Source organism: Notamacropus eugenii, chromosome 7 (genome assembly GCF_028372415.1).
Source record: "Notamacropus eugenii isolate mMacEug1 chromosome 7, mMacEug1.pri_v2, whole genome shotgun sequence".
Classification (NCBI taxonomy): domain Eukaryota; kingdom Metazoa; phylum Chordata; class Mammalia; order Diprotodontia; family Macropodidae; genus Notamacropus; species Notamacropus eugenii.
In genome coordinates, this window is record NC_092878.1 from 60,882,804 (window position 1) to 60,898,683 (window position 15,880).

Here is a 15,880-nt window from a genome sequence, read left to right on the forward strand (position 1 = left end):
GCCAAATTGAATTCCAAACTCCAATGCTTCTTGGCTCTATTATTCTTCTTTATTCCCTGGTTCCCAACTGAGTACTAAAATTCCACCTATATTTCAAGGACCTCGCTCACATGGTATCTTCTCTATGATCAAACAAAAGTGATCCTTTCTTCTTAAGTACTCGCTTAGGACTTCATCTTTCTTGTGAACTGTGGCTGTTGTTCAGTCATTTCAGTGGTATCCACCTCTTTGTGACCCCATCTGGGGTTTTCTTGGCAAAGATAGTAGAATGGTGTGCCATTTCCTTCTCAAAATCATTTTACTGATGAGAAAACTAAGGCAAACAGGGTGTTAAGTGACTGGCCCCAGGGTCACGCAGTTAGTAAGTGTCAGGCCAGATTTTAAAATATAATGAGTCTTTCTTATTCTAGACTTGGTACTCTATCCACTATGCCATTTAGCTGCCCTTTTTGTGCACCATATCACACTTTGTATTTTAAAAATTTGCATGTGTCTTATCTCTACCTCAAGTCTATTTTTGACTATATCTAGTTTTTTACATATCTTAGTGAGATAATATTTTTAAAGTGGAACATAGTAGGTGCTTAATGTCTGTTTCCTTAGTGCCTATCACGTCACAAGAGCTAAATAAATGCTTATTGAATTGAAATTGTCAGGAATATATGCTAGGACTACCTCAGTATCTTGAAAGATAAATTCCGTAGTCTTCCCATAAATCATTTCTTGGCACCTGAGACAGAATCCAGCACTTAAAAATTGGGCTCCACTCAGTTTAGCACCTAGATGGTTTCCATCCTGTCTCAGCTGTCTGCAAGACTTTCTGAATCCTCCTTAATTTTGTTACCTTCCCTCTGAGATTACACCCAATTTGTCCTGCATGTATGTTGTTTATACATTATCACCCCCAGTAAAGAGAAAATTCATTAGAGATCAGGAACTAATTTTTGCCATTTTTGAATTTCTTTATATTCCTAGCAGACCAGAATAGGCTCTTAATAAAGACTACATGACTGACCCAACTGACTCATCTTATCTCTACCCAAATCCATACTCAGCCTACCAGACAGAAGGCTGTCCAGGAAGCTGCCCTCACCAGCTTGGGGGTGGAGGTCATTGTTCCATCCCAACACTTCCCCTCTCTTCAGTAATAAGATTCTCTGTTCACAGAATCATCGTGCCTAAGAACTTCATTTAATCCCTGCTGAAACACCTATAGCAAGAAAGGGAACTCATATTTTTATGGGGCAGCCCATTCTGTTTTAGGATAACACCAGTTGTTAGAAAATTCTTAGTTTGACGTAAAAGTAGTACATAATCTCCTTGAGAGCAAGAATTTTTTTTTTTTTTTTGGTCTTTGCGTACTCAATGCCTAGCACAGTGCCTGCCATGTAGGAGTTGCTTAATAAATGTGTGTTGGATTGAATTTAGTTGAACTCTGCCTGTTTGTGACTGCCCCCCTTTCAGGGTAGATCTCCCCTCTAATGCCCAGCAGTGTTTCTGAAACCAGCCCCAGAGGATTAAAAAATGCTTTTCAGTGACCTATTGATTTGTCAAGATAAATGACTCCTTTCCTTTGCACTTAACTTTTGGCCATTCCAGTTTCTGAGAAGTGTCCTTTTGTGTCTCCCCTAGGAAAGAGGAGCTGACTAAAAAGTGTGGAGATGATGCCAAAATGTACCTCAGTTTCCAGACACACCTCATTTTTCTATTCCTCATTCTTTGTGTGCCCTCCTTGGCTGTCATCCTGCCACTCAATCACTCTGGGCATCTTCTGGGTAAGGGGAGCTCAGAAGCCACAGTGCCTCCAGAGGATGGAGGCAAAAATCCCCCCAAAAGCTCCCTCCAATCATCAGAGAGGTCTTGAATAAGGATCCTCTTTTATGGCAGTGTGGTGTAGTAAGGAGAACACTGAGTTAGAAGTCCAGAGGCATGGTTTACCCTAGCTCTGCCATTATTTTACTGTCTGATGTTGGACAAGTTACTTTTGACTCTTGGTTACCTCAGTTTTCCTATCAGTATCTTGGGGATGACTGCCACTTCTTATTTCACAAGTATAATAAAAATGAAACTGCCTCCACTTTGGAGGGATAAATGGAAGCAACTTTGAAAGTAAAAGTGCAGTGTGAATGGGAAGTGTATTTTATTTTTATGACTTCTATGAATCCGGTGTCAACCCAATATGAAAACATAGTTACTATTAGCTAAATACATTTAATAACAATGTTGCTAAGATATAAAATACACATTAGGATAACACAGGATAAGTCCTTGTTTCTATAATGTTCAGCTGATATGTATGCAACCCTATCAATTGCCAAGAAAATAACCAGTTTTTCCCCAGTTTCCACTTTCCTTTTTGAGACTAAGTCTCCCTATCTTGCCCAGGCTAGAAATGTAATGGGGCTCTTCACAAGTACCCTATCCTGCTACTGACTGACCTGTTTTGTCTAATGGAAACTTTAATCTCTTTCATCTCTGAGCTGAGCCAATTTACCTTTCCTTAGGCAGCCTGGGGGCCTTACCTCGGTCTCCCCGAGGCTTACCATATTGGTGCTGGACTTTTCCCTTGATTGGCCTTAGCCCTGATAAAGCTCAAAACTGTTGGGCTCACCAAACTCAGCGTCCCTAGTAGCAGGGATTATAGGTACGCGTGACCATGCATAGCATTTTCTACGCACTTCGACATTTGCTCCTCTGCCAGTTAAATATTTATTTTTCCTGAAGTTTTATAATACTCTTCCTGTGCATTGAACACTTATACCAATAAGTCCTACTATTATTGCCAATTTTTTTTTCCCAGATAGTTATTCTTTTTTTAAAAAAAGACCTGGGATTTCATTTATGTTGCAAACTCTCAGAATGTAAACTTCCTTCATCAATCCAGAGCATCAATTTGTCTGTAACTCATAGTCTTAGAAAACTTCCTGGGGCAGTGAAAAGTGAATAGACATGCCCAAGGATGGAGTCTCACAGCCAGTGTGTGTTAGAGGAAGGGGTTAAACTGATTTCCTCCTGATGCCAAGGCCAGTCCACTATCCACTATACCAGGTATGGGGAACTGAATCCAAACTTCACAGAACAAATCCCCTTAATCAAAGGATCTGTTCTGTAAAACTTGAACTCAGTCAAAAGGCCTCACCCAGGGATCTAGAAACCTCGAGTCTGCAGATTCCCCACCCCTGCACTATACCACACAGACTTTTATATATAAAATCTTAAAATAATTAATTTTATACAAATGTAAGAAAATGGAAAATAATAATTAAAAACAGAGTAATAGTAATAACAAAATGAACTTGACTAGCAGGGCACATTCTATTATAGAAAGATTATAAAAAATTAATTAAGTTTTTTAAGTACTTTGTGTTATTAATTACTATCTTGATATTGTTTTATGTTATCATTGTTATTATTGGACCGTAAGATGGGGAAGCACAACTTCTAAGAGTGTGAGGCTAGAAAGATCCATCAGCAATTCCAGAGAGTAAAAGAGTATAATGAGAAAGAGCACTGGGTCTGGATCCAGAGGTCCTGGGTTCAAATCTTGACTGCTTCTTACTACCCAAGAAATCTTGAGAAAGCCCCTTTTCCTCTTCAGATCTTCATTTCCTCATCTGTAAAAGGAGAGTGTTAGACTGTTTGAGTGGTGTTAAACTCCTGTAGAGCTCATATTGACTATAGATTAATCATAAATTAACATCATCTATCTTATGTTCCCAATTCCATTTTAAACTTACTCAACTGCACTGGATAGTTTCATAGCTCACTTGTGGAGTTTGATATCTCTCTGCCCTTTCTCTTCTTATGGCCATATGAGAAAGGGACTAGTCCCTGTGCCAGCAAATCTGGAGCTAGTTCACAGATCCTGAGAATGAAGAGTAGGACCATGGGAGGTAATACAAAAAGGTGTAGACATTCAGATGGGATGTACGAATTTCTAGAGGGAAGGTTACTAACAAACATTCTTCTTTTTCAGACCGTAAGAGTCATTTTGGCCGTACCACCATTGTCAATATCAGCAAAAAGTAGGTGCCAAAGTCTTCTTACCTCCTTTCTGTTTCACCTGGAGAGGGGATTGTCTAGGAAACAGATCAGTTGTGTTGGTCTCCAACTGGGGCATCAGTTATCTGCTGTTGAGAGAGGTTTGTTCTTCCCTAGATCTAAGCTCTAAATGAAGGAAAACATATGGAGTGGGTGGAGTTTAATGGACAGAGTTGGGAGTTAGGATGTCACTGATTTATTAAAGCTCATATTATTTGACTTTTCTGTACCTAAGTCTTCCTAACAATATGATAGATAAAAGAGCTAATAAGATGGATAACAGAATCAGGATCTAGGAAGATTAGAATGACAGGCCAAAACTCAAGGTATGATTTTATGAGGATAAATATACACTCTTTGGGTTCATACACCAAGTTAATAGCTTCTTAGACAACATTACCTAAAGTGTAGTGTTCAAAATCAGGGAGGTGGTAGTCCTGATGTATCATGCCCTGATCAGACCACATTTGGAATATGACATTTAGTTCTGGAAAGCATGTTTTAAGAGGGATTTTGTTAAAACTGAAGTGGTCCAGAGGAGGGCCATGATGGTAAGAGGATTGGAGACCATGACATACAAAGAAGAGTTGAAAGAAACAATAGAATCTTCTAGACAAGGGAAGCTCAGAAGCCTACACTCCCCCAGAAGACTAGTGGATTTCAAGAATGAAAGAAAGAACATATTTATTGGGAGGGGGAGGTAGGAAAGAAGAAAGGTATGAGGGGAACCAGAGGTGACAGCTCTCTTCAAATATTTAAAAGGCTGTCATGGGAATGAAGGAATCCGATTTATTTTGCATGACTTCAGAAGGCAAAACAGACCAAAAGGTGGAAATTATAGTCAGATTTTAGTCAACATTATTTTATTAACATTTCTGACAGTTTAAGTTGTCTTAAAATGGAATAGGCATTCTGAATGAACACCTGGAGATATTTAAGAAGAAGCTGACTAAGAATTTGTTGGGCGTATTTTAGAGGGAAATCATTCTTTGGGTAAACGTTAAACAAAACAAACACTAAGGTGCTTTTGTACTGTAGGATTTTGTGAATCTACAAACTCTTCTGGTGACTTAAATGAATGATTATAGTTCTGGTAGCCAAGTATTTCTAGTTCTTCAGTAGGAACCCTACATAATAATTTAAGTCAGCTAGTGGATAGTGTTGTGGACTTGAAGTTAGGAAGACTTGAATTTGAATCCTGCCTCTGGCACTAGTTAGTTGTGTGACTCTGTATGACTGATCTTTCTCAACCTCAGTTCTTTCCTCTATAAAATAGAGATTATGGTGGCACCTACCTAACAAGGTTGTTTTGAGGATCAAATGAGATAATATAAAGTGCTATATAATAGCCCAATAGCTATTATTATGAGGTCTATCTTACCTATAAATGGGTTCATTTCAACCTTCAAATTGTGTATGGAATTAAGTTGTAAACAATCCTTTTCTCTTTCACGGTCCAAAAGAAATTCAAACACTGGATCAAAACCAGATAGCACCACAACGTGGTAAAACTATAAAATTTGGTACTAGCTTTTAGCAAGTGATTCAATCGTGGTTGGTTTTCTGTTAGTACATACATTTGTCTCCAAAGCTCTTGACAACGACACCTTGTGGCAAAGGTTACAAAAGCAAGTGTAATAGTACAGATGTTTATTCCACTTCTTACTACAGCTGTTCTTTTCATCGGGACACAGTTGGTCTTAGGTAGGATTATGAAACAGCTAAAAATGCTTCTTGAATACTGTCTCACCCCTTTCTTGTTGCTGGACACTTGCCTTGGACAGTTCTTGTTTAACTAGTTCTCGGATAACCTACTGTCTGATAACTGCTTTAAAGTATTACCTACTCAGTGGGATTTTCCTTTTAATATTTTAATAAGGCTTCTTTAAGAGCAGTTAAGTAACACAGTGGATAGGGTGCTGGGCCTGGAATCAGGAAGACTCATCTTCCTGTGTTCAAATCTGGCCTCAGACATTTACTAGCTATGTGACCCTGGGCAAGTCACTCAACCATGTTTGCCTTGATTTTCTCATCTGTAAAATGAACTGGAGAAGGAAATGGCAAACCATTACATAATCTCTTCCAAGAAAACTCCAAATGAGGTCAGGAAGAGTTAGACATGACTGAAAATGACTGGACAACAAGACCGAAAGGACTTCAGGGTCCAAAGGCTTATAGAGCTGGGAAGGTCCTTAGAAATGAGGTGGTAGTAGTAGTCATAAGAGATCTCAGAGGTCATATATTAGAAAGATAATTTGAGTTGAAGTGTAAATGCTTGAATAGTCATAGACTTAGAACTCAAAGGGACTTCAGAGTTTATCTTTTTGGAAGTGAGGAATTCATTTTACAGTTGAGGAACTGAAGCCCATAGAGGTTAAGAGACTTGCTTAAGGTGACTCAAGTAGTAAGCATCAGGACTTTAACCTAGGTCTTCTGACTCTAAGTACAGTGTTCTTTCCTATGTCCTAGAAGATTGTAGCTAGAACTAGAAGCGACCTCAGAGGCCATGGTAGAGGGGAAATACTGGGGCAGATGACCTAGAAGGTAGTCCTCACTTTTTCCAGATTGAAGAGAAGGGTGGGGTTTACATAAGATGGAAGTCCAACAGTGAACTCCTTCTGCCCTTCTCCTAATGTCTTCCCCCTCTACCAATATGGAATGGTATCAAATTAGTAGACTCCAACCCCAAATTTTCCACCCAGTGACCTGTCATTATGGAAATTTGGTCAGCCAGCCTGAAGTACCATAAACCTAGAGATAGACTGGCATAGCCTTACCATTCAGAGTATGAGGTTTCTGCACTACCCACCAAGTAAGATCATAATTGCTAGAATATTTCAAGTGTTCAATTTAGGAAGAACATATAACCAAGAGCTAAATTCTCTATATATGGAGTTGAGTATATGATCTTGAGCTAATTGTGACTACTTCTTGTTCCTGACAGTGACAAGGTCCTGTGGGTACATAGTATATTCTCCGTTTTGTACTTCCTCATCACCTTCTGCTTCATGGTCCACCATGGTCGAGGAATTAAGCCCAAGACGGAAACAAAGGTAAAGAGAAGGAAACATACCTGATATTGAATGAAATCCTCTTCATTCTTTGAAATCCAATTCAAATACCTCCTCCATGAAGCTTTCTTTGATCCCCTGTGATAACCTTTTCCCCTTCAGTTCTATACTTTTCCTTTATTTTCCCTAGTTTGTATATTTTTTGTTTCAGAAAAGTATAAAAATAATACACAATAAAGCATGTTTTTCTGTATATATGTCTTATCTCTGGAGTGCCTGATCCAAAGGGCACTCTGGGAGAAGGCCTGATCTAAAAAGGACTCTAAGCTCTCTCTGAGTTGGAGTCTCACCTTGCTGGATGTACTTTGGGAGCATCGTGGAAAGAACACTGAATTTCAGAGAACTTAAATTCAAGTACTACCTTTCTCTTCCACTTACTCCCTGTGACTCTGGGCAAGTCAGTTTCCCTCTCAGAACTTCAGTTTCTTCATGAATAAAATGAAGGGATTGTACTAGATGACCTATAAAGTCCTTTCCAGCTTTAAATGTATGAGTTTCTGGGAATCAGAACCTGATTGTTGACACCACAACTAAGACATTTCTTGGCCTTGCTTCTTGTATCTTTGGATGAGGTTCCAGAACAGGTATTGGGTGTTAGCCCTCGAAGATCTAATCACCTTCTTATTTCTGGTCTTCCATGGGGATCTCAGAAGAGATTCTGGCGTCAAGTGAAATCAACAAGCATTTATTTTAGTACCTACAATTGATGAGGTAAAGGCCAATTACTTAAATGGAGTTGATTTGTTCTGGAAATCAAAAGAACCAGTCAGATTCTATCTCATGAACAGTAACTCTATCTTGAGCTGCCACATGTATTCTCTTCCATCTTGTTATTTTTCTGTTATTCATCCATGGGAAACTAGATGGTACAAGCCATGAATTATTTCATAACAATATGGCATACAAATTCCCAGTTCCCACTACCCTTATTTCTCAATGATCTAGAGTCTAAAATCCTACCCCTTGCCTCTAATTTTATCTCTAGAAATTTTCTCAGTCCTTGTTTCTCCATAGGCCACGCCCTCATTGCATCCTCTGGAATCCTGACTCTACATTCACAAAATCCCCTGTTATCTTAGATCAAAAGATCTTCACCTTTCCATCCTCTTAGGTTTGTTCTCCCCAGAGAGTACTGTACTTGGCTACCCTCTGCAGCACTGGATCATCTTTCTCATGTCCTCTGAAACAGGGACCAGAAGAAGAGGTGGTGTAGCCCTCTTTCCTCCCTGCAACTTCTAGGCATTCTTTTAACACCCTTAGTCAGCAATCTCTCTTCCTTTGAGATTCAACCCATCTATCCTGAAATGTCTTTCCTGACTCAACTCCTTGTTGTAGCAATAAACTGACATCCAGGTGATTCTTTCTCCTTTTTCAAAGAATTCCATACCATTCAGATCACCATCTTCCTCTTAATCCTGTCTTCATGCTTGGAGAGTTAAAGATATATCATTTCTTCCTTCTATGGTCACCTCCTCGAAAGAGTTAGTTGTACTCATTGCCTCACCTTCCACTTAATTTTCAATCTCTTATAATCTGGTTTTTGGTTCCACCTATTGATTAAACCTGAAACAAGGTTACTACTGATCTTTTAACTGTTCAATCCAATGGCCTTTTCCCAGTGCTCATCCTTCCTGACTTATCTGAAATGTTTAACAATAATGCCCAGCCTCTCCTCTTACAAACTTTCTCCTCCTTTGGTTTCTGTGATACTTAACTATTTTTCTTTTATCATTTGATTCTTTTCCTTCACTAGATCATCCTCATAAAGCTGCCTGGGCCCTCTTTTCTCTCAACGTTTCTCTCTTGCCAGTCTCTTTAGTTCCAATTGTGTTCAATGATCATTTCTGTGGAAATCACAGAAATAACAACTGAGTGGCACAATGGGTAGAGCACTGGTTCTGGAGTTAGGAAATCCTGAAGTCAAGTCTGACCTCAGCTACTTAAGTGGATGTGTGACCCAGACCAAGTCACTTTCATTTCCCTCTGCCTCAGTTAATTCAGCTGTAAAGTAGGGACAACGATAGCACCTGCTTCCTAGAGTTGTGAGGATCAAGCTTTTTTGTTATTGCTATTGTTGTTGAGTCATTTCAGTCAAGTCTGACTCTTCATGACCCCATTTGAGGTTTTCTTCACAAAAAATACTGAAGCAATTTGCCATTGCCTTCTGCGGCTGATTTTTTCATGATGAAAAACTGAGGCAAAGAGGGTTAAGGGACTTGCCCAAGGTCACACAGCTAGTAAGACAGTAAGTGTCTGAGGCGTAACTAAGGAAAAAGAGTCTTCCTGACTCCAAGTCCAGCACTCCATCCAATGTGCCACCTAGCTGCCCCATCTAACGCATAGTTGACATTTAATAAATCCACACCCACCCCACCCCTGAAATCAGGCCACATTTTCACAGACTATCCTCTATGCTTAGAACTTACTCTCTCTTCTCTTCTCTATCTCCTGCTTTCCCAGGCTTCTTTCAGGTCTCAGTTAAAGTCTGACAGAAGATTCTAGACTTGATTCATAATTGGCTTTCCAAAAAAGAAAGGTGAAATGACTGAAGAAACAAAGGTTCAAGCTTCCAAGTATATCAATTTCATAAGCTATGCATGCCAATTGAATAACAAATTGGGACCAGTCACCTTCCTCTGCTTTGGCACTGGACCCTGAAGGCGGAGAGAGGCATATTTTTATGCTTTAAAAAAATTAATCAAATTGGACCAATTAATTATAAGAAAAACAGTTAACCAGGACACACAATTAGGTAATCTAATTTCTAACTGGAGAAAAGATTAAGGGCTTTCCAAGATGAAAGGCATTTCAGTTGAGTGGAGAGGGAAATAAGTAGGTTTGGGGTTCTTCTTTTCATAGAATGGAAAGATGTTGATTAATTACATTCAACTGCACTTATGAAACAATAGATAGCTTATGTCATCTAGTTTCCCATAGATGAATAACAGAAAAAACAACAAGATGGAGGAGAATACATGTGGCAGCACAAGATGGAGTCAGTATTCATGAGATAGAATCTGATTGGTTTTTTTGATACCCACACACATCTTCCTGAGTTCAAATCTGACCTCAGACACTAACTAGCTGTGTGATTCTGATCAAGTTACTTAACCCTGTTTGCCTCAAATTCCTCATCTGTAAAACGAACTGGAGAAGGAAATGGTAACCCACTCCAATATTTTTGCCAAGAAAACCCCAAATTGGATCATGAAGAGTCAGACACTACTGAAACCACTCAACAAACAAAAGGCACTGCTTAATAGCTCACATTTATATAGCACTTTATAACCAAAAAACAGTATATTTCATTTGATCCTCATAGTAAACCTGTGAGGTAAGTCACTGAGAGTATTATCCTTAGTTTACAGATGAGGAAAAGGGCTGAGAGCTGAAATGATTTGCTCATGGTCACACAACTATTAAGTGGTGTAGTTGGAACTTACATGAAGCCCCATAACTCCAAGTCCAATGCTCTTTCTGCAACTCCACACTTCTACTCTGTACTACAGAAATTTGAAGGGACCTCAGAAATCATTTGGTCCAATCCATACGTGAAAAGGGATCTGGCTACATTATACCTAAAAATGGGCATCTAGACTTTTAAAGAAAAAGACTTCCAAGTAACAGGAAACACATTTTCCCTTGACACCATCCATTCTATTTGGGATAACTTTTATTGTTATAAAATATTTCTTTATAGTAAATCAAAATTTGCTTCTTTGCTTCCATCTATCAGTCCTTTTTGTGTCTCTTGAAAATAACAAATATCTGAAAAAAGCCAGGTCACCCAAAGTCTACTTTCCTCTAGTCTAAGCATCTCTACTCCCTTCAGCCTAGTTTCATAAAGCATGAACTTGAGCTCTTCATTATCCAGGTGACCCTTGGAATCTCTCTGGTTTATCCATTTAGATCCTAAAGCAGGGCACTCAGAATTAAGCACAATACTGAAGATGTGACCTGACCAGGGCAAAGTAAGGCAAAACTATCAGTTTCTAATTCCTAGATGTGCATCTCTTCATGTTGCCTAAGATTGGCTTAGCTTCCTTGACTATTATGTGGCATCATTGACTGAGACTAAGCTTTTGATTCACTGAATTCCCCAAATCCTTTCTGAACAGCTGTAACAACAAGGACCCTGACATACACAGGAGGGCCTGCTATACAGATTCTTAGATCTGTTTTTCTAAAAGGAAAGAAACTTTTGAGGGGTCTTTAATCAAGCACATATATGATTCATTTAGTTCAAGGGGAAAAGTCAGCACCCTGAACTTCAGAAAAAATACAGAGAAATAAAAACCAACAGATAGGGGTCCCAACTGGCTGACTATAAGTAATACATCACAGATCAACAGGCAGATAGCTGTCTGACCACCACATACATATATAGTTACCAGAGAGAGAAACACCAACATCTGAGTTTTCAAAGCGGGGGAGGTGTCCTTGGTGGCTACCCAGAGTCTTGTCTAGCCAAACAAACACTTCCAATGAGTAAACCCCAAAACAAAACCTCACTTCAGAGTATATTCACATTTTTCAGACCCAAAGGGCATCACAATCCTTGAGAATCAGTGCCTCATTAGAAATTAACAAAAGATGTGGGCCTTCTCACAAAACAAATCTCCCTTAATCAAGTTTCCTTCAATGGACAGACCCATTAATGGGTGGGGAAGATCTTTAACTCTCACTAACATAATTAGCATTATAACAGCTGATAAAATTCTAGGTGAAGTAAAATATATCTATGGTATTTATTCCATAAAAGGGAAATAACTTTAGCTCTGTTCTTGATGGTGCTATACTGGCTTTTTGTAGGGGCAGCTAGGTGGTACAGTGATAGAGCACCAGTGCAGGAGTCAGGAGGACCTAAGTTCAAAATCTCACCTCAGACACTTGACTTCACACTAGCTGTGTGAACCTTGGGCAAGTCACTTAACTCCAATTGCCTCATCCTGGGTCATCTCCAGTCATCCTGATCAATATCTGGTCACTGGATTCAGATGGCACTGGAGGAGAAGTGAGGTTGGTGCCTGCACAGCCCTCCCTCACTCAAAACAAAGTCAAGTGCAAGTCACGTCATTATTTCTCTGATGGCATGGTCTTCTTCAGCAATGAAAGATGAGCACACACATACACGCACACATACACACACACACACACACACACACACACACACACACACACACTGGCTTTTTGTAATCATTGTTTCCTTTTCTACATTTCCACTAACAATCTCTTTCATAACATGTAAAATTTTGCTAAGAATCAAAGGCAAACTCACCAGCCTAAAATTCATAAATTCCTTTTTTGAAAATCAGATCATTTGCCCTTCTCCAATCCTATGGGACCTATCTCAAAGGATACTAGTAATTACTTCTCAAAAGTCATATCTGCCAGTATTTTCACTACCCAAGAATGTAGTTCATCTGGGCTGGTTGTCTTGAACTCATTGGAATATTGAGGGTGTTCTCTTCCAAGTTAATTATCTAGGGTGTTGACTCTCAATTAGCCATTTTTATTCTATCCTTTCTAGTCCAATGATCATTCTCATTGTCTGAGAAAAAAGAAGGAAAATAGCAATTGAAAAGCTTTGTTTTCTTTCTGTTTTTCATTATCACAGTCACATTCACCTCTATCATCTTCTTTCCTTTTTTGACCCTCTTTTTTCCTCCAGTATAGCTTTTAAAAAAAAAAAACTTTAACCCTTTTAAAATTATCTTTAGTTTCCTCACTGACATCAGCTCATCCTGACTTTCCCTGACATATTTTGAACTAGGTTTCAGTTTTGTATTCATCCCCTCTTAAGTGATGAAATCACTAAGATTATAGGGATAAAAAAAGACAAGAGCCCAGGAAGGAGTCTTTAAATACATTCAGAGTTAGGGAATGTTAGGGAGCAGGACATAAATAATGAGCCAGCAAAGGAAACTGTGGAAACAGACAGGTAGGAAGAGAGAATAGTGTCACAAAAATCTAGAGAGAAGAAAGTGTCCAAGGGAGAGAGAGAGTGGGCAACAGTGTTGAATGATGCAGAAGTAAAGAACAATGAAGCCTGAGAAGGGGACACTACATTTAGCAATTAAGAAATCACTGATAACTTTGGAGGAAAGTTTCAGTTGAATTGGAGACTGGAGGCCAGATTTCAGATTGCAAAAATGATTGAAAAATGAATGAGGTAATGAATATAGACAGTTTTTCTGGGAATTTGATTGTAAAGGGAAAATAAAAATATAAGACAATAGCTTGAGGAAGTAGGGACAAGTGAGAATATTTTTAGAATGGGGAGATGTAGACATGTTTGTAGGCAGTAGGGAAAGAGCTGGTATATAAGGAGAAACTGAACATTAGAGAGAGGGGGAATGACATTATAGTATATCTCCTAGAAGAAATGGAAGGGAATAGGATAAAGATTCCAAGCCAAAGGGAGAAAGACAATGCTCTTGATCAACTAATCAGTCAACGAACATGTATTAAGTGTCTACTATGTGCCAGACACTATGCTAAATGTTGGGGGTACAAAAAGAGGGGGCAAAAGACAGTCCCTGATCTCAAGGCACTCACAGTCTAATGGAGGAGACAACAAGCAAACAAATGTATGCAAACTATATACAGGATAATTAGGAAATAAGAAACTGAGAGTACGAGAATTAAGAGGGGTTGGGAAAGCCTTCCTATAGAATATGGGGTTTTAGTTAAGACTTAAAGGAAGCCAAGGAAGTGAGTAGATGGAAATGAAGAGAGCATTCCAGACATGGGGGATAACTGGAGAAAATGACTAAAGTTCTGGTTCATCAGACAGCAAGAAGACCATTGTACATAATGGGGAGTAAGGTAGGGAGGGGAGGCTAGGCTATGAAGGGCTTTGAATGACAAATGGAGCATTTTATGCTTGATCTGAGAGGTGATAGGGAGCAGCTGGAGTTTATACAGTAGGCATGACACAGACCTACACTTTAGAAAAATCACTTTCATGGCTGAATGGAGAATGGATTGGAGAGGAGAAAGATGAAGCAAGCAGACCCACCAACAAGCATGAGGGGATGAGGGCCTGCTCTAAAGTGGTGGCCATGTCAGAGGACAGAAGGGGGCATATCTGAGAGATGCCACAAAGGTGAAATCCACAACGGCTGTGTCAACAGATTGAATGTAGAGGTGAGAGAGAGTGAGGAGTCTAAGATGACACGTAGATTGAGAATTTAAGGGACTAGGAGGATGATGTTGCCCTCTACAGTTAGATAGAAAGAAGGTAGGAAGTAGGGAGGGTTTAGGGGGAAAGATAGTGAGTGTGGTTTTGTACATGTTAAATTTAAGATATCTACGTGACGTAGTTCAAGATGTTCAGAAAGGCAGTTGGAGATGTGAGATTAAAGATCAGCAGAGAGATTAGGGCAAGACCAGTTCATGTGGGAATCATCAGCCTGGAGATGGCAATTAAATCCATGGGACTTGAGATCATCAGGTGAAGTAGTTTAGAGGGAGAAGAGAAGAGGGCCCAGGATAGAACCCTATGGGACACTTACAGTTAGAGATTGTGATCTAGATGAGGATCCAGCAAAGGAGAAGGAGCAGTCTGATAGGTAAGAGGGGAACCAGGATAGAGTGGTGTCCCAAAAACCCAGAGAGAAGAGGGTACTGTTATCAAGGAGGAGAAGGATGACCAACAGTGTCAAAGAAAGGCTGCAGAGAGATGGAGAATGAGGATTTCTAAAAGGATGTTGGATTTGGCAGTTAAGAGAGCATTAGTAACTTTGGAAAGATCAGTTTTGGTGGAATGATGTGGCAGGAGACAAGATTGTAAGGGGTTTAAAAGAAAGTAAACACCAGGTACTGAATTCCTCATAAAAGAGGAAGAATCAACTTGGGGGGAACTGCCATGAGAATCATAATACAATACAGAATATTTTTTCAAATTATATAATATTAAAAAACCATAAAAGACTCACCATCAAAGAGCTATTGGAACTCAGAATAGGGAAAAATGATTTTTTTGTTATATGTCCCCACTCAGCACCCCCAGCATAGCGCCTTTCACGTTGTACGCACTGGAAAAATGTTTTTTAAATTTTAAAATTCATTTTTTTAAAATGAATTTTATATTCAATTGGGGGGGCAGTGGAAAGCTTCATGAAGGAGTTGACATTAGAGCCAGACATTGAAGGATGGGTAGGATTGTAACAGGTAGAAATCAGGGGAAAGGGTATATATAATGGGAAGAAGGAAGGGTAAAAATCAATTTAAATAGAAAGAAAAGTTATGGATGGTGAGGTAGAGAGGGGGAAAGCTTTGTGGAATGTTACATAGTTTTGCTAGACTATAGAGTACAAATGGGCAGCAAGGTGGCTCATTAGATATAGCCCTGGGTTTGGAATCAGGAAGTCTCATTTTCCTAAGTTCAAATCTGGCTATGTGACCCTAGACAAATCACATAACCCTGTTTGCCTTAGTTTCCTCGTCTGTAAAGTAAGTTAGAGAAAGAAATGGCAAACCATTCCAGTATCTTTACCAAGAAAACCCAAAAAATGGAGTCACAAAGAGTCAACATGACTGAAAAATAACTGAACAACAACAGAAAAGTCCATATGCTGGAGTGGTTGATTGGTATCAATGTTAAATTCCAGACTAATGACATTTCAGGGAGGCCCCTTCCTTGTACATTATTAAAGAGCTACTTGTCAGTGATTAGAATTCTACCTGTCCATGATTGGAGGTCCATTTGTCCATGATTGGAATTCTTCCAGGAGAAGCTAAATAACCCCTTACTGAGGTTTCTG

General features: G+C 39.3%; 1 protein-coding gene across 9 annotated transcripts in view; it reads left to right on the top strand.

Annotated features, from left to right (window-relative positions):
* TMEM63C (transmembrane protein 63C) overlaps positions 1 to 15,880 on the top strand; it is a 134,186-nt gene that overhangs the window by 75,861 nt on the left and 42,445 nt on the right. For all 9 annotated transcript variants that reach the window (XR_011970712.1, XR_011970713.1, XM_072624978.1 and 6 more), the window contains 3 exons: positions 1,633 to 1,775; positions 3,977 to 4,025; positions 6,986 to 7,094. Coding sequence is in view for 7 of the 9 variants with exons in the window: in XM_072624978.1 (XP_072481079.1) it covers positions 1,633 to 1,775; positions 3,977 to 4,025; positions 6,986 to 7,094 (301 nt within the window). In the remaining 2 variants the exon portion in view is untranslated. The remainder of the gene's footprint in view (positions 1 to 1,632; positions 1,776 to 3,976; positions 4,026 to 6,985; positions 7,095 to 15,880) is intronic.